This window comes from Caenorhabditis remanei, chromosome II (assembly GCF_010183535.1).
Source record: "Caenorhabditis remanei strain PX506 chromosome II, whole genome shotgun sequence".
NCBI lineage: Eukaryota > Metazoa > Nematoda > Chromadorea > Rhabditida > Rhabditidae > Caenorhabditis > Caenorhabditis remanei.
In genome coordinates this window covers 16,703,959-16,722,700 of record NC_071329.1, presented here as the reverse complement: position 1 = coordinate 16,722,700, position 18,742 = coordinate 16,703,959, and the positions used below count along the sequence as shown (strand labels likewise).

At 35.9% G+C, this 18,742-nt stretch overlaps 7 protein-coding genes across 7 annotated transcripts; 4 read left to right on the top strand and 3 right to left on the bottom strand.

The window, feature by feature from the left end:
- Nucleotides 1-2,466: 2,466 nt before the first annotated feature.
- GCK72_007476 (uncharacterized protein) lies at nt 2,467-4,133 on the top strand (the record flags this gene model as incomplete). Its single annotated transcript, XM_053726235.1, has 5 exons — nt 2,467-2,582; nt 2,629-3,022; nt 3,619-3,766; nt 3,815-3,966; nt 4,011-4,133. The coding sequence occupies 5 exons, from the start codon at nt 2,467-2,469 to the stop codon at nt 4,131-4,133; spliced, it is 933 nt and encodes a 310-aa protein (XP_053590429.1).
- Nucleotides 4,134-4,313: 180 nt separating this feature from the next.
- On the top strand, nt 4,314-7,977 carry GCK72_007475 (uncharacterized protein; the record flags this gene model as incomplete). Its single annotated transcript, XM_003100104.2, has 15 exons — nt 4,314-4,397; nt 4,444-4,552; nt 4,601-4,704; nt 4,768-4,872; nt 4,919-5,065; nt 5,111-5,395; nt 5,443-5,646; nt 5,695-6,216; nt 6,264-6,679; nt 6,835-6,921; nt 6,964-7,026; nt 7,079-7,195; nt 7,242-7,463; nt 7,510-7,837; nt 7,888-7,977. 15 exons carry the CDS (start codon nt 4,314-4,316, stop codon nt 7,975-7,977), a joined length of 2,883 nt encoding a protein of 960 aa, XP_003100152.2.
- A 230-nt stretch (nt 7,978-8,207) lies between these two features.
- GCK72_007474 (uncharacterized protein) lies at nt 8,208-9,362 on the top strand (the record flags this gene model as incomplete). The annotated part of the gene is made up of 5 exons (XM_053726234.1): nt 8,208-8,323; nt 8,369-8,762; nt 8,845-8,992; nt 9,041-9,192; nt 9,240-9,362. The coding sequence occupies 5 exons, from the start codon at nt 8,208-8,210 to the stop codon at nt 9,360-9,362; spliced, it is 933 nt and encodes a 310-aa protein (XP_053590428.1).
- Nucleotides 9,363-10,143: 781 nt separating this feature from the next.
- GCK72_007473 (uncharacterized protein) lies at nt 10,144-11,219 on the bottom strand (the record flags this gene model as incomplete). The annotated part of the gene is made up of 4 exons (XM_053726233.1): nt 10,144-10,269; nt 10,318-10,469; nt 10,519-11,042; nt 11,092-11,219. 4 exons carry the CDS (start codon nt 11,217-11,219, stop codon nt 10,144-10,146), a joined length of 930 nt encoding a protein of 309 aa, XP_053590427.1.
- Nucleotides 11,220-11,658: 439 nt separating this feature from the next.
- GCK72_007472 (uncharacterized protein) lies at nt 11,659-14,591 on the bottom strand (the record flags this gene model as incomplete). Its single annotated transcript, XM_053726232.1, has 9 exons — nt 11,659-11,784; nt 11,835-11,986; nt 12,220-12,367; nt 12,414-12,840; nt 13,472-13,581; nt 13,629-13,780; nt 13,829-13,976; nt 14,110-14,434; nt 14,479-14,591. The coding sequence occupies 9 exons, from the start codon at nt 14,589-14,591 to the stop codon at nt 11,659-11,661; spliced, it is 1,701 nt and encodes a 566-aa protein (XP_053590426.1).
- Nucleotides 14,592-14,770: 179 nt separating this feature from the next.
- On the bottom strand, nt 14,771-15,883 carry GCK72_007471 (uncharacterized protein; the record flags this gene model as incomplete). Its single annotated transcript, XM_053726231.1, has 5 exons — nt 14,771-14,896; nt 14,942-15,093; nt 15,143-15,290; nt 15,345-15,717; nt 15,771-15,883. 5 exons carry the CDS (start codon nt 15,881-15,883, stop codon nt 14,771-14,773), a joined length of 912 nt encoding a protein of 303 aa, XP_053590425.1.
- A 396-nt stretch (nt 15,884-16,279) lies between these two features.
- GCK72_007470 (uncharacterized protein) lies at nt 16,280-18,728 on the top strand (the record flags this gene model as incomplete). The annotated part of the gene is made up of 5 exons (XM_053726230.1): nt 16,280-16,332; nt 16,380-16,781; nt 16,829-17,110; nt 17,159-17,255; nt 17,301-18,728. 5 exons carry the CDS (start codon nt 16,280-16,282, stop codon nt 18,726-18,728), a joined length of 2,262 nt encoding a protein of 753 aa, XP_053590424.1.
- Between the last annotated feature and the right edge of the window lie 14 nt (nt 18,729-18,742).

Genomic DNA, 18,742 nt, shown 5'->3' with positions numbered 1-18,742 from the left:
CCATCCGTGTTCGATGTGAAGTTGGTACAGCCGAATCAAACTGTCACGCATACTGTATCAGGCAATTCACTGAGTTCACAAGCCACTTTCGAATATTCGCTCACTCCTCATTACACGCCATATCTAGAAGTTTCCCGCGAAGAATTGTTTGGACCGTCAGAGCAAAATGATATTATTCTGGTGGTCAGCGGAAAGAAATTGCACGTTAATAAGATGGTATTCTGAAAATTTTCTGGCTAACAACTTGAAAATCAACTAAAATTTCAGTTTCTCTCGTTCCATTCTGAATTCTTCCGTGCACTCTTCTCATCGAATTACAAAGAAGGAAGCATGTCGGAAATTCCAATTGAAGATGTTTCTTACGAAGATTTTGGACTTCTTCTCAGTACAATCTACCCGAAAACAGTGTTTCCAAATGGTTAGCTAGACGAATTTATTGAAGAAATGCCATATTATTTTTCAGATAAAACTGTCGAGAAACTTCTGGAACTGGCGGATCGATTCCTAATGCCATCAGTCATCGGTTTCGTGAATATCATCTCATTTGTAATTCCGAGATCGCAAACGAGAAATTGATGTTGATGGCCGATAAATACGGAATGAAAGAACTTCTGAAGAAGACTATTCGTGAAATTAATACGGCAGAAAAAGCGAAACTTCTGAAGAAATCTTCTGTTTGCAAGGAGTTGTCGGTGAACGCGAAATCGATGCTTTTCGATCGTATTATGCATTGGATGTAATCAATTCATATTGATTTTTTTTGTTTCTTTTTATTTGTTTCCTTCTGTTTTTTTTAATCAAAATGTCTCAATAGTCTAAATACTTTTGAAAATCTGCTAATAAATATCAGTTGTTTTTGTATTGTTCGCCGACTTTTAGTGGTGATTCATATACCAATTCAGAATTATTTTTTGTGAACAGGAAACAGGTATGTGCCCGGGTGGCGTTGAGCGCCTCGGATTTCTAGCCGAAATTCGAAAATGCGGCGAGAGAGTGTGTACGATTTGGAGAGACGCAGACACACACTCTCTCTCGTCGCATTTTCGCGCACTTTGAATTCTTTCAGCGCCCAAAGCGCCTCCATAGGCACATCCCTGTCTGGAAAGTTGAAATGACTAATTGTGATTTCAGATGTCATCCGTTTGTTCCAATGAATTTGTTCTGACACACGTCTTCGAGAATGTTTCGAATTTAAAGGAAGGTGAATGCAATTTCAGTGTTGTCGAAGAACATTTCAATATTCCGTGGTTAGTTTGAAAAATACTTCGCTAGATATATAATGTTATTGATTACCTTTTAATCAGGAAATTGACCGCTACTCGGAAGAAAACAAATCTCGCCTTCTATCTGCATTGCAATAAACTGTGCGAAGATGGAAATTGGTCGATTGACACAGAGTTCGAGTTCAAATTAATGTCAGTGAATGGGCGAATGCTTTCTAAAAAAGAGGAGCGTTGTTTTCGAAGCTCGAAAGACAAAGTTCGTCCGGTTGGTTACGGATGGCCCGATTTTGTCGAATGGGATTTAATGGAAAAAGACTATAAACTGGATGACAAAATATTTGTGGTGGCTCATGTGAAAATCAAGAAGTCGACTGGAATCAATAAAAATCAATTACGAATTTTCGACGAGACGGTATCGGAATTCTCAGATGTTGTGCTGACCGTAGAAGATAAAAAGTTTTACGTTTTGAAATTGGTGAGTTGAATTACTAATTTTATTTCATTTATTGAATACACAACGGTGAAGTTGCTAATATTTTATTTCACTGTTTATTTCAGTTCCTCGCTTCTCAATCCACCTATTTCAAATCACTTTTTTTGGGAAATTTCGAAGAATCAAAGAAATCGGAAATTTCTCTCACTGACGTCAACTCGGATGACTTTCAGAACTTTCTTGAAGTTCTTCATGGAGAATCAGCTATCAATGGTATTTTGAGCTAAATTTCGACACCAAAACAATCAAATTTCCAGACGACAATATCGATGGAATTCTGAAATTGGCTGACATGTACGATGCTCCGACAGCCTTCCAAAGATGCGAAGAATTTCTGATTAAAGAGTCTCAGAAGTCATTGAAGACGAAATTGCTGATGTCGATTCGCAATAAGATGAACAAGTTGCAGGTTTTATTCATGTTCTTTTCCCAAATAATTTCAAACATTTTCAGAACCACTGCCTCGTACACATCAAAACGAAAGAGGATATTCGATCAGTCTTGCCAGGAGGTCTCAACGAATTGGACCAATCCGTCTCGTCCTATCTTCTTCATTTGCTCGCTTCATTTGAATAGCTTTCGACTATAATTTTATTTTGTTATTAATTGATTTCTGTTGTTTTGGTTCACTAATGTCGTTCATAAAAGTTGTTTGATTTTTCTCTTCAGTTCTTTTCAGCGATGGTTTCTTCACCGATTCGTCATTATCTTTGTAGAGAGTTTCGTTGTGAAAGAATACATTGATTTCAGATGACTTCCACTGGCTACAATGAATTTGTTCTTACACACGTCTTCAAAAACGTTTCGAATTTCAAAGAAGGTGAAAATGATTTCAGTGATGTAGAAGAACATTTCGATGTTCCCTGGTATGTTGAAACAAAGTTCGTCAATTTTCTATTATTTTTTATTCAGGAAGTTGTATGCTTCTCGAAGAGGTTCATGTCTTGGTCTCTTTCTGCATTGCGATAAATTGTGTAAGGATGGAGACTGGTCAATCGATATAGATTTAGACATTAAATTGATGTCAGTGAAGGGAAAAATTATATCAAGAAGCTCATCTCATTGCTTCCCTGGCCCTGATGGCGGAATACAGCCTAAGGGCTTCGGATGGCCCAATTTCATCGAATGGGATCAAATGGAAAAAGATCACAAAGTTGATGATGATATATTTGTGATGGCTCACGTAAAAATAAAGAAAATCACAGGAATCAATAATAGAAAACGTCAATTTTTTGATGAGACAACGTCGGATTTCTCGGATGTAGTTCTAATCGTGGAAGATGAAAAGTTCCACGTTTCTAAACTAGTGAGCACAGTCTCCCCCGCTTCCGATAAAGCAAGGTGCGGTGTTGCGCGTTTCGCGTGTTTTTGTTTGCGCACTTGCCGATTTTTGTTGACGCATTTCGCAATTTCGGCGCGAATTCAAATTTTAGACCTCATTTTTTGGCTTGAAATGCAGTTTTTTGGGAATTTAAAGTTTCTGTGACAATTTTTCCAAAAACAATTCCCGAACTTTTTTAAGTTAGTGTTTTTCGAGACTATTAAGCACAAAAAGTTGAATTTTTATTCAGCGTAGGAGGAGTTCTATACTTTTAAAGTTTCATGAATTTCACTGTGAAAACGGCCGTATCTTTTTATTTACTCCACCAAAATTAAAGTTTTTACACTTTTTGAACGTCTCTCAGTCTAAGGAATGTCTTTCTAACAAAAACAATCCGTGAAATGTAACAGAACAAAAGATCGAAAAAGGCTAAAATTTTCGAAAAATCGTCCGAATTTGCGCCAGCTACTTGATTGACGCGTCTTTTTCTGGCATTGCTTGGCGTATTGGAAGCTTGGGAGCCTGTGAGTGAGTAAACATTTTGTATCAATATTTATTGAACAATCTTCTGTCAATTCCAGTTCCTCGCTCGCCAGTCTTCTTATTTCACATCATTGTTCCTTGGAGATTTTGAAGAAGCGAAAAAGTCAGAAATCTCGCTCACTGGAGTCGAATCTGAGAAATTTCAAAATTTCCTAGAAGTTCTTCATGGAGAAGATGCTATCAATGGTATTTATAAAAAATTCGATATTTGTGGGCGAATCAGTTTAATTACAGATGCAACTGTCGACGGAATTCTTAGCCTTGCCGATATGTATGATGCTCCTACCGCGATTAGACGATGCGAACAGTTTATGATAGAAAAATCCGAGAAATCATTGAAGACCAAATTGCAAATGTCGACTCGTTATAAGATGAAGAAGTTGCAGGTTGATAATCGTGGATTAATTCTATTTCTATTCAATTTTTTCAGAATTTCTGTCTCGTAAAAATTAAAACAAAAGAGGATATTCGATCAGTGTTGCCAGGAGATCTCAGCGAACTGGATCCATCCGTCTCGTCGCATCTCATGCACTTGCTCGCTTCAATCGATTAAATTTATATTTCGTTGTTTTTATCAAACACTTTCTCTTTTTGATTAAATTTGTATTGTAATTCTTACTATAAATCACAGTACTTTGTCATATTATTTTCAATTATTGTTGGCGTTCATTCGCATTGAATTATCGGCCCTTATCGGACTCATAATTGATTGAGTTATTGTCAATTTCAGAGAATGAATATAAAAGTCGACTATTTTTCCAATTTTTTGAGTCCGACTTCGTTTTATAATGTTGTAAGCAGTTATATCCCTAAACAGGTTAGTTTCCCAGCAAGAATAAGTGAAAATTGTAATTTCTTTACAGCTTCTGAAAGATTTCGATAAGAAAAAAATTGTCGGTAAAATCGGGTACATTTTAAACGATGGAGCAGATGAGGTTCAGGAGATACTCGATAACTCGAATAATCAACTCAGTAAGTTTAAAATTCGATTAAACAACGATAGAATACAAATGTTTCCAGGAATGTACGGATCAGCTGCGGAGCTTGCGTTGTACCTCAAAATTTATCGAAACTTTCCGATGAGTTATAAGTTTTTCGGAACTCATTCATTCGAGCCATATCGAGTAAGAGTTTTTCTGAATTTTCTTGGGAAAACCCGAGAAATTTTCTATTTTTTGAAATTTCAGACGCGTTGTGAAGTATGGAAAAGTATAAAAAACGAAGAGTTCATCAGTAAACACGATCTTCGAGTATGGATGGAATCAGAAGTTTGTTTCGTATGGAAAGACACTGTAATATTTTCAATTATTTTTTAAATAAGACTTAGAAATCTTTTAGGACATGAAAGTAGCATACGGATTCACCTCGATCTTCTTCAAAACATGCGATGCTCAACTTGATGGTTGCTATGAATTTGTGAAATACAATCCGGAATTTTACAGTCAATTTTGTCAAAAACTCGATCAGACAATGAAAGACATTTCAGTGAGTTTCATCTCAAAAAAATTAATTAAATTGAGCTTTTTTCAGATAACTATAAAATCCGAACGTTCTAAACTTGAAAAGTACTATTTACCGTCTTCGAAATCTGATAATTCTGAAATTATATCAATTTGGGAATCTTTGATTCCGAATTGTAATAAGAAACAGAAAGAAGATCTTCATGTGACTGTTTCTCTTCTTTATAAGATGTTTCCAATCAGAACTCATCCCTCACTTCATGCTGAGCTAACCTATACTTGCTCGACTTTGTTTGAAATGATCAGAGAATTTATGACAGCACGACCCGAAATGTTTCTTCCTTACACTCCAACTGTGAGTTGTTCTCATCAAATCAAAATTTTTAATATTTCATTTCTCAGAACATCAAAAACGCTCCAGTTGTAATTCGAGTTTTCCAAGCTGAATCGCATGAATTTGTTATGAAATGTGAATTATTTGAAGCAATTCGAAGCAAAAATCCACCTGGTGAAAATATTGATTTTGTCGATGAAAATGGAAGATACGCTGTAATGGAACTCGCTGATGTATACAAAGAGTATGGCGATCAGATTAGTAATATTAATGTAATTCTAAATCTGTATTCTATTGTTCTGAATACTTTTAATTTGCAGTTGATTCCCACTCCGGTTCGAAGAGCAGAATTCAAAGCTGTTCCAATTATCACATCGAAAGGAGATTACTGTATTCTGGCAATTGATGCATTCTCAGAAATATTCAATCAGTTGTTTTTTGTCGAAAAAGTTTTCCAAAAGATTAAGAACGATGATTGGAATTATCTTTGTGATTATATGAGAAAAGTTGAAAAGTTTTTCAAATCTGACGAAAGATTCTTTGTCACTATCGAGTCGCTTAACAAGTTGAAAGAAGAAACCACCGAGTTCTGGAAGAAGTATGAAAAAGTTCCCGTGAAATATGTTCGGAATGCTAAAAAGGATGGATTCACAATGGAGAATCTGAAGAACGAATTGAAAAATTTGGGTTTGAATAGAATTTTTCCCGAAATTGAGCTGCATGCAGATAGAGTTTACTTGTCGACGATAATCAATAAGAAAGATACATTTCTAAGGACTTGTGATTTGTTTTTTGCGATTTCACGTTGTCTGTTGATATGCGTTCATGGACATTTTGATAGTGTGAGAGTAATTTTATTTATTTAAAAGTTAATAATTGTTAATTTCAGACAAGAGCTCTATTTGTAGCTCAAAAAATTATGGATAAAGAGCGAATGAGTCAATTAGACTACAGAAATTGTCCAGAGTTACGTGATAAACTGAAAGACGTTAACAATATAAACCCGAAAAAAGTGGGGAAGGAAGAGGGTGTTAATGAGAAATCATCTTGTGAAGATTGCGTTCACAAGAATAAATTATATGATCAAGTGAAAAAGGAACTGAAATCTACACAGCATACACTCAGAACTGCAGTGAAAAAAGCAAAGAAAACGGATGAGTTGGAGAAGAAATTAGCGAGTTGTCAACGGAAAATTGAGGGATTTGAGAATAAATTGGAAAAGGAAAGAGATGAGAAAAAGACGGTTCAAGAGAGTTTAGAGAAGCAGATAGAGGAGATAAATGAAGAGATGAGACTTATGAAAGAGTGAGGATTATATTAGGACGGCACGTATCTCACAACCGCGCTCTACCGAAACCGAAGAGACATTTTTCAAAGGCATTTCGATGGAGCACAGTTGTAAGAACTGTGCCGAGCTAATAATGGAAAAAATGAAGAAACTTGATTTAAAATATTTTCAGACAAGTGTCGATGTCATCTGCCCAACTTGAAGCGAAGAAATTGGAAGTTTCGCAGAAAAATGAGGAAATTAATAAAGCTAATAAAATGTAATTTTAAAAAGTAACATTTTGAGTCACAATATATTTCAGACTCACCGATACTCGCAAGAAGCTGACATCGAAAACTTCAAAATTGGGGGATGAGGTCAAAAGGTTCTCAACAGTGTTTTCAATACATTTGAATGTATATAATTCTCGATTTCAGAAAAGAGAATCAGCTGGAATCGGTGAGAAGAGAAGTATCAAATCTTCAGAAAACAATTGATGAAAAAAACGAAAAAGAGAAGAGTGAAATTTCAGAGAAAGATGAGATTATCAAAAGGTAGCTACATATTCATAGGCAATCAAATCGAAATTTCTCATTTCAGACTTGAAGAAACTAACAGACGATTGACAATTCGTGTCGAGGAGCAAGATAGAATAGTGAAGAGTCTTCTGGAAAAAATTTCAGATTCTAAACCATCGGAATCTGGAATTCCAGACGACAAAAGACACGGTGGACCTAGATATCAACTTTCGGAATTATGGAAAATTAAAGATCAATATAATAGTGGAGAACCATTGAAACATGCTAACAATATGATTCAAAAGTGAGATTCAATTCGAAAATCAGGAAATCCAAACGGAAAATTTCAGATTAATTTCGCTATCGAATCGCCCTGATATCAACGAAATGGCGAATTATGAATACCAACAATTTGAAGGAAAAATTCGAAATTATCTTCTATCGGTGGAGGTGAATATTCAGAAAATAAATAAGAATCGAGAATGTTCTGAATTGATTCCGCTCTCTGATCTACCAGCATTTTCTGATCGATTCATGACAGAGTATTGGAAAGAAATCGATAAGAAATCGGAGCCAATTGAAGAATCAGATGTTGAATGTGGAATTTGTTTTTTCGAAATGAAATCAGAAGAAGAGAAATTGGATTGTGCACAGTGTAAGAAGGTTCTTCATTTGAAGGTAAATGCGATAGACCATTTCTGTTATTCTAAACAAAAAAACATTTTCAGTGTGCGACAAAATGGCTGGCTGTCCACCGATCTTGTCCGTATTGTCGAGCGAAACTTCTGGATCCTATCGAATTCCCGTCGCTCAACTAATCTTATCATAAGTTGTTACATTTTGTTGTTGTCATTATTGTTAGATAATTGTTTTTTTTTCTTTGACTTTTGACTACTGTAGGTTTAAATCCCATTCTTGCTTTTCATCACAAGATTTTTCGTATTAATTTCCATTGATTTCTCGATTTCCCATACCGCTCGAAGTAGTGTCCACTCAAGAATTATTTTTTTGTGAACGGAAAAGTTGAAAAGACTAATTGTGATTTCAGATGGAGTCCGGTTGTTATAATGAGTTTGTTCTGACACACGTCTTCGAGAACGTTTCGAATTTTAAGGAAAGTGAAAGCAATTTCAGTAAAGTCGAGGAACATTTCAATATTCCATGGTTAGTTTGAAAACTAATAGATAATAATAATAACATCTTCATCAGGAAGTTAAACGCTGCTCGGAAGAAAACAAATCTCGCTCTCTATCTGCGTTGCGATAAGCTGTGCACTGATGGAAATTGGTCGATTGACACAGAGTTCGAGTTCAAATTAATGTCAGTAAATGGACGAGTGATTACTCGGAATAAAATTCATACCTTTCGAAGCTCTAGCGAGAAAAAGATTGCGGACGGACACGGTTGGGGCGACTTCGTCGAATGGAATTTAATGGAAACAAATTACGCAGTGGATGACAAAATATTTGTAGTGGCCTGTGTGAAAATCAAAAAATCAACTGGAATCAATAAAACCCAATTACGAATTTTTGATGAGACAGTATCGGAATTCTCAGATGTTGTGCTGACCGTAGAAGATAAAAAGTTTTACGTTTTGAAATTGGTGAGTTGAATTACTTATTTTATTTCATTTATTGAATACACAACGGTAAAACTGTGAAGTTTTTATTTCACTCTAATTTCAGTTTCTCGCTTCTCAATCCACTTATTTCAAATCACTTTTTTTGGGAAATTTTGAAGAATCGAAGAAATCTGAAATTTCTCTCGCTGACGTCAACTCGGATGACTTTCAGAACTTCCTAGAAATTGTTCATGGAGAAGATGCTCTTAATGGTATTTATAAAAAATTCGATATTGGCGGGCGAAACAGTTTAATTACAGATGACACTGTCGACGGAATTCTGAACCTTGCCGATATGTATGATGCTCCGTCTGTTCATAAGAAATGCGAACAGTTTATGATAGAAAAATCCGAGAAATCATTGAAGATCAAACTGCAGATGTCGACTCGTTATAAGATGAAAAAGTTGCAGGTTAATAATCGTGGATTAATTCTATTTCTATTCAATTTGTTTTTCAGAACTTCTGTCTCGTAAAAATCAAAACGAAAGAGGATATTCGATCAGTGTTGCCAGGAGATCTCAGCAAATTGGATCCATCCGTCTCGTCGCATCTCATGCACATGCTCGCTTCACTGGAATAGGTTTCGCCTATAATTTTGTTATATTTTATTGTTTTTCTAGAAATTATCAAGTGATCTTACTTTGAATTCTTTTCTCACTTGTCATAACATGATTATTATTATGGACCTATTCTGGGGTAGCAAAAAATAGTTTTTTGCTTATTTTTTGCTATTCAGAAAGTAGCAAAAAAAGCAAAAAACTCCTGGTTTGGAGGTATTTTTTGCTTGACCTTTTCTAGGCCAGCCCGCGGTTTTCTAGGCCATGTGTAGATTTACGGGAGAATTTTTTGCGATTTTTTCAGCATTCATGTACTTTATCGCTACTTTTGAACTGAATTCGTGATTTTATTGATTTATTCCATACTTTGCAATCGTTAAATCATTTTTTTCCGAACTTTGTTGAAAAAATCCCAAAAAAAGCTCCCGTAAATCTACACCAAACACAGGTCTTGCAGCGAAAGGCCTAGAAAACCGCGGGCTGGCCTAGAAAAGGTCAAGCAAAAAATACCTCCAAACCAGGAGTTTTTTGCTTTTTTTGCTACTTTCTGAATAGCAAAAAATCAGCAAAAAACTATTTTTTGCTACCCCAGAATAGGTCCATTACTTTTCCAATAAAAAAGAACTTCAAATTCTTGAAACCAAGACATTTCTATTGACCCTATATTTTAGATTCATTTTCGAGTCTCTGAATTCCTCGAAGTTTCTCAAATCTCTCGATTTTCTCTCAATTGCCTAATAGATTTTAAAAATTTCATATACAACGGACAAAACATTACAAAAAGAGAAAATTAAACAAATTGAATTATTTAAGATGAGATATGGCTTTCTTCAAGATGGCAGCAGTCAGAGATGGATCCATTTCATCGATGTTTTCTGGCACAACCGATTTGATGTCTTCGGCGGTTTTGATTTCAGAGAGACATTTATTCTGGAAATTTACTCATTAAATGAAAGAATTTAAGAAATCAATAAGGACCTTGACACGTATCATTTTGTATCTCGCTGACAATTCAAGCTTCTCCTTCAGTGATTTCTCGGACTCTTTCATCATAAACTTCTCGCATCTTCTATGTGCAGTCGGAGCATCATACATGTCGGCGAGATGGACAATTCCTTCGATTGTCGAATCTGAAGTAAAATTGAGAATTAAAATATGTTTTCCAAATCATGTAAATACCATTAATTGCGTCTTCTCCATAAAGAACTTCCAAAAATTTTTGAAAATCTTTCGGATCGATATCTTTCAAGTTGACCTCCGATTTCTTAGATTCAGCGAATTTTCCGAGAAGAAGAGAATTGAAATAAGTCGAATGGGAAGCGAGGAACAGTTTCGAAACGTAGAACTTCTCCTCTCCTGCCACCAATACAATATCCGAGAATTGTTTCATCGACTCATCGAATACTTTAAGCTTCTTGTTTTCATATCTAGAGATATTCAGAATTTTCACATGAGCTTCAACTTCAAGTTCTCCATTTATCAAGTAAGTCCTTGAGAGTCTCTTCCAAGACGAAAAGGTGATTCCAAAGTTATCATCTCCTGGTTTGAATTTACATGTGAATCTCTCAGTGTCACTCATTCCATCTACATCGAATACTGTAAGATAGCATTCTGTTTCGACAGAAAAATCAGAAGCATCCTTCGGTTCAATTAGGTGCAAGTTCACAACAGCTTTTTGGTTAATTTCTTGTAGTGAAAGTCTCCTAGAAAAAAACAATTTTTTATAAACTTTTTATAAATGTTTACACTTACCATAGAAAATTATAATGGTCTTCTTGTTTGCTGAAAGAAGAATAATTTTTACTGTTTTCCGCAGTCGGCACCTTTTTGAAGGTCCATGACATTGAGAATTCTTTTTTCAAAGTTGACATAGTGATCATTGGAGTGAAATGTCTGAAAATGGTATAGATAGATTAAAAGTAGTTGATGGTTTGAACGATAAAGGGAGAGGCGTGTCAGCACTCCGTCGTCATTCCAACAGATTCGAAATTTCCTCCGTCGACGGCAGCCCATCTCATGGCAAGTGAGTCGCGACGCAGAGAAGTGTCCAGCAGAGCGCGGATGCAGCAGGACAGTGAAGATGGAAGCAGAAAGAGGCCATTCCAAGGAAAAGAACGAGGCGGAATCTGAAAGGGGGGGGGTTAGAAAGGTGGAGCTTTGTTCCTTTTTAACTGTTTGGGTGTTTAGGTATTATTATGTATCGTATACGACTTGTGAAATCAAGGGATTTCACAACAATTGAGATACAATAGAATGAAAATTAAATCTATTCATATATAAAACTATTCATTAAAAATTTGAACCAAAAACCACAAAAAATTACACAAGATGAGACATAGCTTTTCTGAGAACCGATGCCATAACAGAATGATCCATCTCTTCGAGATTTTCAGGTAGAACTGATTGAATATCGGCGACGCTCTTTATGTCCCCGAGACATTTGTTCTGGAAATACAGTTTTTGTGAAGTAAAATAAAAAAAACAGTCCGCATTACCTTCACACCGTCCATATTATACTTCGCAGACAATTCCAGCTTGCTCTTCAATGATTTTCTCGATTTTTTCATTAGAAACTGCTCGCATCTTTTGAGAGCTTTAGGAGCATCATACATATCCGCAAGATGGGCGATTCCTTCGACAGTGTCATCTGAAATTCGAAATTTGAAATGTATTTGGTGATTTGTAACGGAAAATGGATTTATTTACTTAGTCGGAAACTCCACCGGCGACAAACACAAACAAACTGATAAGAAAGGGGCGGAGTCGAGAAGACACTCCGCCCATTTCTCCCGGATTCGCGAGGTCGCAAAATAAGAGTGAGAGACGCAGACACTTCATCATACATCATTGCTGTGAACTAGACCCTAAAATGAAACGTACCATCAACAGCAACCTCTCCATACAGAACTTCTAGAAACTTCTGAAAATCTTCGGGATCGATATCCTTTAGTGCTATTTCCGATTTTTTAGATTCCTTGAAACTACCGAGAAGAAGCGATTTGAAATACGTTGATTGATAAGCGAGAAACTGAAATTTGCAAATGATTCACTTTTTCATCGAATCGATATCTCACCAGTTTCGATATGTAGAACTTTTCTTTTTTCACAACAAGCACAGCATCCGAAAAATCTTTCATTGCTTCATCGAAATTCATTAGTTTCTTCGTTTCCGTTCCAGTCGCTTTCAGTATTTTGACACGAACTTCTACTTTTACTTTCCCATCAACTGAACACTCTCTTTTCAAATCGCTCCATGGAATACACATGAATTCATGCATTGAGTCATCCCCATTTTTGAATTCAAATTTTCTCTTTTCTTCAATCTTTTTTCCATCGGCAAACGTCAACTTGATATCTAATTCTGTTTCGACACAATATTCTTCACCGTCTGGCTCCGACCAATCAGAATCAACAGAACCAGCAACAGAACCATCATCTTCCGTCAGGGAAGAGATAGCATAGAACTCCACGTTCCCATTATACTGACACAGATTGAGATTCCTGGATAGAATCGTTATAATAATTCATCTTTTTTGTTATGATTACTTACCAAAACACGTTATAATGCTTCTCTTCAACAGTCTAGCAAGCATACTCCTCTGTTTCCACATTTTCAAAGACGTGCGTCAAAGTGAATTCTTTTTTCGGAGAAGGCATATTGATTGTTTACTGATAGACCTGAAAGAAAAAAGTAAATACATATATTAGCCGAGCATTTTTATTACAACTGCGCCCCATCGCAAACAAGAGAGTATCGACGCAAAGTTTTTCTCGCGCCGACACAGATTTTCACAGTTTTTGACCTATTCTCGCTATTTTTCATAACAATTTACCGAAAAAATTATGAAAAATAACGAAAATAGGTCAAAATCTGTGAAAATCTCTGTCGGCGCGAGAAAAACTGCGTCTCTCGACGTTACTCTCTCGTTTGCGGTGGGGCGCAGTTGTAAGAGGTGATGGGCTGCTAATAGCTTCAAGAAACATGACAAAGCAATATTAAATTACAAAAATAATTTGAATCATTGAATGAAACAATGGAAACTGAATAAAAATGCAAATTTTAAGAAAAAGTGTTTTATTATTTAACAAGAACTGATGATGATTACGCAAAGGTTATTTAAGAGGAGAATACAAAGCTTTTTGGAAAAGTGTCGCCATGAGAGAATGATCCATTTCTTCGAGATTCTCAGGCACAACTGATCGGATATCGGCGACAGTTTTGATATCAGAGAGGCATTTTCCCTGAAAATTAACAGATTGCAAGCAGGAAAATCTGAAATTTGATTTACTTTTACATTCTCCATATTGTATTCCATCGATAATTCAAGTTTTTCTTTCAATGATTTTTTCGATTTCTCCATCAGAAACTCCTCACATTTTCTACGAGCAATTGGAGCATCGTACATGTCTGCGAGACGGAGAATATTTTCGAAATAGTCATCTGTAAATTACTTTCGTTTTTTTTAGTGAATGAATAATCCAAGTATACCATCAATAGCGTTTCCTCCGTATAGAACTTCTAGAAACTTCTGAAAATCTCGGTGATCGATATCCTGAAGAATCACTTCCGATTTCTTGGATTCTTCGAAGTTTCCAAGAAGAAGAGCTTTGAAATATGTCGATTGGAACGACAGAAACTGAAATTTTGAATAATTTAGTTATGAATCACGGAGTAATTCGATATTTCACCAATTTCGAGACGTAGAACTTCTCCTCTCCAACCACCAGTACAACATCCGAGAATTCTTTCATTTTTTCACCAAAACCCACCGTTTTTCTTGCCAAAACTCCGCTCATTTTAGTGATCTCAAAGTGAACTTCAATTTTCACTTCTCCATATACTGAACATTTTCTTCTTAAGTCTTCCCAGCTCATAAGACGGACTTTGTGAAAATAGTCATCATCCAGAGACTGACAGATAACTTTTTGATTTTTTATTTCAATTCTCCTGTTTTCCAATAACATCTGGACATCTATTTCTGCTTCGATGAAAAATGTTTCATCGGTAGACTCTGAATCTTCATCAACAGGATCCAGATCATTTAAAAAAAAGAGCAATTCCGCGTTTCCATTCTCCCGAGATAAATATATATTCCTGAAAAAATTATATAGATAATTTACACGATTCCAAATAATTACCAATGCATATGAAAGTGTTCCTCTCCTAGATGAAAGTCCTCATAATCCTCAGCATAGTCCAACAGATCAACAAAAACTCGAGTCATTGTGAATTTCTTTTTTGAAGTTGACATATTGATTGGCTGCAGATTGATTTGAAAATTATTCAATAGCTGTTAGAACCACCAAAATAATAAAAAGTAACATTATAATTATTGAAATCAAACAACAATATGAATAGATTGAAGAAAACACACAAATTTAGAAAACCGAATATTTTATCAACAACGTAAAACAATAATCTATTCAGAAATTAAACAAGATGAGTCACTGCTTTTTGAAGAATCGAAGCGAGAAGAGAATGATCCATTTCCTCGAGATTTCCTGGCAGAACTGATTTGATGTCAGCGACGGTTTTGACTTCGGAGAGGCACTTATTCTGGAAAAAGATTCATTGAAAGCAATTCGACAGATCGATAAATACCTTTACACGTCTCATTTTGTACTTCGCTGCCAATTCCAACTTCTCTTTCAGCGATTTCTCGGATTCTTTCATCAGAAACTGTTCGCATCTTCTGTGTGCAGTCGGTGCATCATACATGTCGGCGAGTCGGACAATTCCGACGACAGTGTCATCTGAATAGTAAACTGATCATCTAAGAAAACGTCGATAGTGAAATGTTACCATTAATAGCCTCTTCTCCATGAAGAACTTCGAGGAAACATTGAAAATCTCCCGAATCGATATCTTTGAGTTCGACCTCCGATTTCTTCGATTCTTCAAAATTTCCCAGAAGAAGAGACTTGAAATACGAAGAATGAGAAGCGAGGAACTGGAAAAATTGGAGTTTGACAAAAAAAGCAAGTAGAAAAATGGAGAGTCTTACTAATTTTGAGACGTAGAATTTCCTCTCTCCTGCAACCAATACAACATCCGAGAATTCCTTCATTGACTCATCGAAAAATCTCAAAATGCATCGCTCAATTCCAGTCATTTTCAGAATCTTCACATGAACTTCAACTTTCAATTTTCCATCGATCAAATAGTCTTTCAGCAATTCTTCCCGAGAAATGAGGTCACCTCCATATCCAACGTTTTCCGAAGAAGTGAACGTGTATTCGAACTTTTCACTCATATTTCTTCCATTTGCTGAGATGATAATGATCTTAAACTCTGTTTCGATAGAGTATTCTTCACTCTCATCGTCAACAAATGTGTATGCCCACACTTTTTCTCCCATTCGCGCCAAGCCGATGTACCTGAAAACCGGTTTGAATTTATCAATTTCGAAAGGAGATGTATCCGGCCTTACCAATCAGCGTCAAAATGTTGTTCTTCCGGACTAAAAATGTCTTCGTTCTCTTTCATATCCGAAACATTTTCGAAGCAATGACTCAAAATGAATTCTTTTTTCGAAGTTGTCATTTTGGCCGGTCTGAAAACAATAGTTAGTGGAAGTGAATAATCTGTAAATATTCACAAAAAGTGTCAATTTAACCCATTTATCGAGTTTTATTTAAAAAATAAGTAAAGAAACTAGGAAAAAAATTCCAAAAAAAAAATTAATTTGCAGTCGGGACTACGGTACGCAGTTGTGTGCAATGCATTTTAATTGACGCGCAAGTTTTTCCACATCATTTTTGTATTTTTTCAGCTTTGACAGCGCATTGTTTCTATCGTTTTTTGACTGTATCTGTTCCTTTTTTGTTTCAAAATCTCACTCAAATACGTTAAATTTAACAAATTTGTTTCTAACTATCGAAAAAATAAATGGAATATGATTCTCTAATTTTTATTTGAAAATTTCAGCATCAGAACACCATGCAAGTACCAAAATCAGAGACATCGCCGGTTATCAGAAGTATTGGCCCAAGGTAGGCGGATTTGAGCCGATTTTTATAATCAAAATTTGCTCTTTCAGTAGCCAAATGCCAGTTTCCCGTACGAGCGATCCGCCCGAAAATTTGAAAGTATCATTCTCCGTGGAATCGGATCCAAAATTAGTCGAATTATTGTCAAATTTCCTCATAAGTCAAGGAATTCCATTGGAAGTTACAAAAGATGCGAAACTTCAAGAACTAATCACATATCTCAATCCGAAAAGTGTAATTCCGTCGGATAATGTGATGATGGAATACGTGAAACGACAAAATTCGATAATTAAACCATTAATTAATTATCCGAAAGCTATTGGACCAATTAGTGTGACAATTGATGTTTACGACGATTTGAATGAGAAATTTCTCGTGTTTTCGATACATTATTTTGAGAATATTGATGAGAGGAAGAACGTTGTCTTTTTGAAGAAAATATCGAATAATCAGTGAGTTTTTTGTTATTTTTTGTATGAAAAATTGGTTTTTTTTTCAGAATGAACGCCGCTCATATTGTCGAAACTATTCGTCGCGAAGTCAATGTTCACTCCCATCATGATGTAAAATTCAGGCATTCAGTCTCTTCAAATACGGAAATTCTTCAAATGATTGCGTTGAATGAGCACGTGGAACAACATCATATATGTTTTTATCATAATATGTCTATTTTTGTGACGGAATTGCTGAAAATCGAAGAGTTTTCAATGGGAATTGATGTTTTAAGAGAGTTTATTCGATTTTTTGAACCGGAATCCGATTTATACTTCAAGTTTCAAAGGTTCAAACTGATTCAAGTAATTTCGAATGTTAATAAATGAATATTCAGATTCCAATCATCAAGAAACAAAGAATTAGATCTCCCGTCGATGGACAATAACTCATGGGAGAGCACATACATTTTTCTGACAAAATGTCTTTTTCTCGTGAGTTTTTCATAGTTTTTTCATATAATTGTTTGCTTTTTTCAGCACGAATCGTTCGAAACATTCTGTGAAGTCTACGGAATAGATTTCTATATTTATAATAAGTCATTCAATGATCTGATTCATCTCCAACGTCTTCTTCGACAATGCGTCTACTACTGCAGATCGATGAGCACTCCGAGTAGTTGCATCTCTCAAATCATACCTACAATCGAGGGATTACGACGACTGACTGATAGGGAATTTTCATTTCAACAATTTCAACAAGAGAAAATTCTCAATTTATTAAAGTTTTCATTCGAAAGCTATAATATACCAAGTCATGAAATGGCTGTTCTATTGGATCCGAGATTCTCTTATACTGAAATTTTCACCGAGGAGAAATGGAAAGATTTGGAGAGTCTAGTCATCGAGGACTTCGTCAATAATAATTGGAGATGGGCGATAAATTCTGGAATTCAGGATACCACTTTGATGAATCCAAGAGGTCGAATGAACATTATCAGCTTAGAAATAACGATATATCGACAATTTCTAATGAGAGAACGTCCCGAAGAGTCCGATTGTCCTTCACGTTGGTGGGCGGAGCGTCAGTCTCCATTCAAGTTATTATCAGTAATGGCAAGAGAATTGTTATCGTGTCCAGCGGTGTCTGCAGATGCTTCTCACTATTTTTCAGACGGTGGAAAATTGCGGAGATTGACGAAAACGTGTTCGGGAACAAAGCTAGAACAAAACTTGAATCTTGCCGGAAGCCTACAAAATTTTCGTGGAAAAGGAGCATCAGAAGATGAAATTACTGAAGATATGATGACGATATTGGATAGGGCGTCTCAAGAAACTACAATTTCTGAAAACTTGACTCCGAAAGATATATCTGTGAAGAAAGAATTACCAGAAATCGAAGATTTTCACGAGGTGAATTGGCAAGAGCCATCGTCTTCAATAGTCAAATTGGAGCCACTGGATCCTCCTGATGAATCACAATTCGATATGTTCACTGTCCCCACTATTCAAGATTTAGAACACCCGGAACAAGTGATTCATCCACAATCTGCACGCGGCTGTCCACTTCGATGTCATATCTGTAAAGAAATGAAACGTCCTGGCGACTACTTGAATATCAGAAGAGAATGTGACAGATTGAGTATTCTAGCCGGATGTCTATACCGTGAATTGATCTCATTCCAACATGCAGAACGAATCTCTAATTTCCGATGTATAGTTGTCTGCAAAAGTCATATTCCGGAGATTATTGAAGAGATTTATGGAAGAATCGGTTTGACGAGTCGGAAAGATCTTTATGATTGCTCATTGGATAGACTTCAGGATATGCTGATTAATGTGAGACGTGTGGCTCCTGAAATGACTGCTGGAGCACTTCGAACCGCCCTTGTACTCTTCTTGACAAAATTCGATCAATGTGGAGAAATAGAGATCGAAGAACATAGATCACCACCGATACAAAGCTAAGCTAAACATTCCGA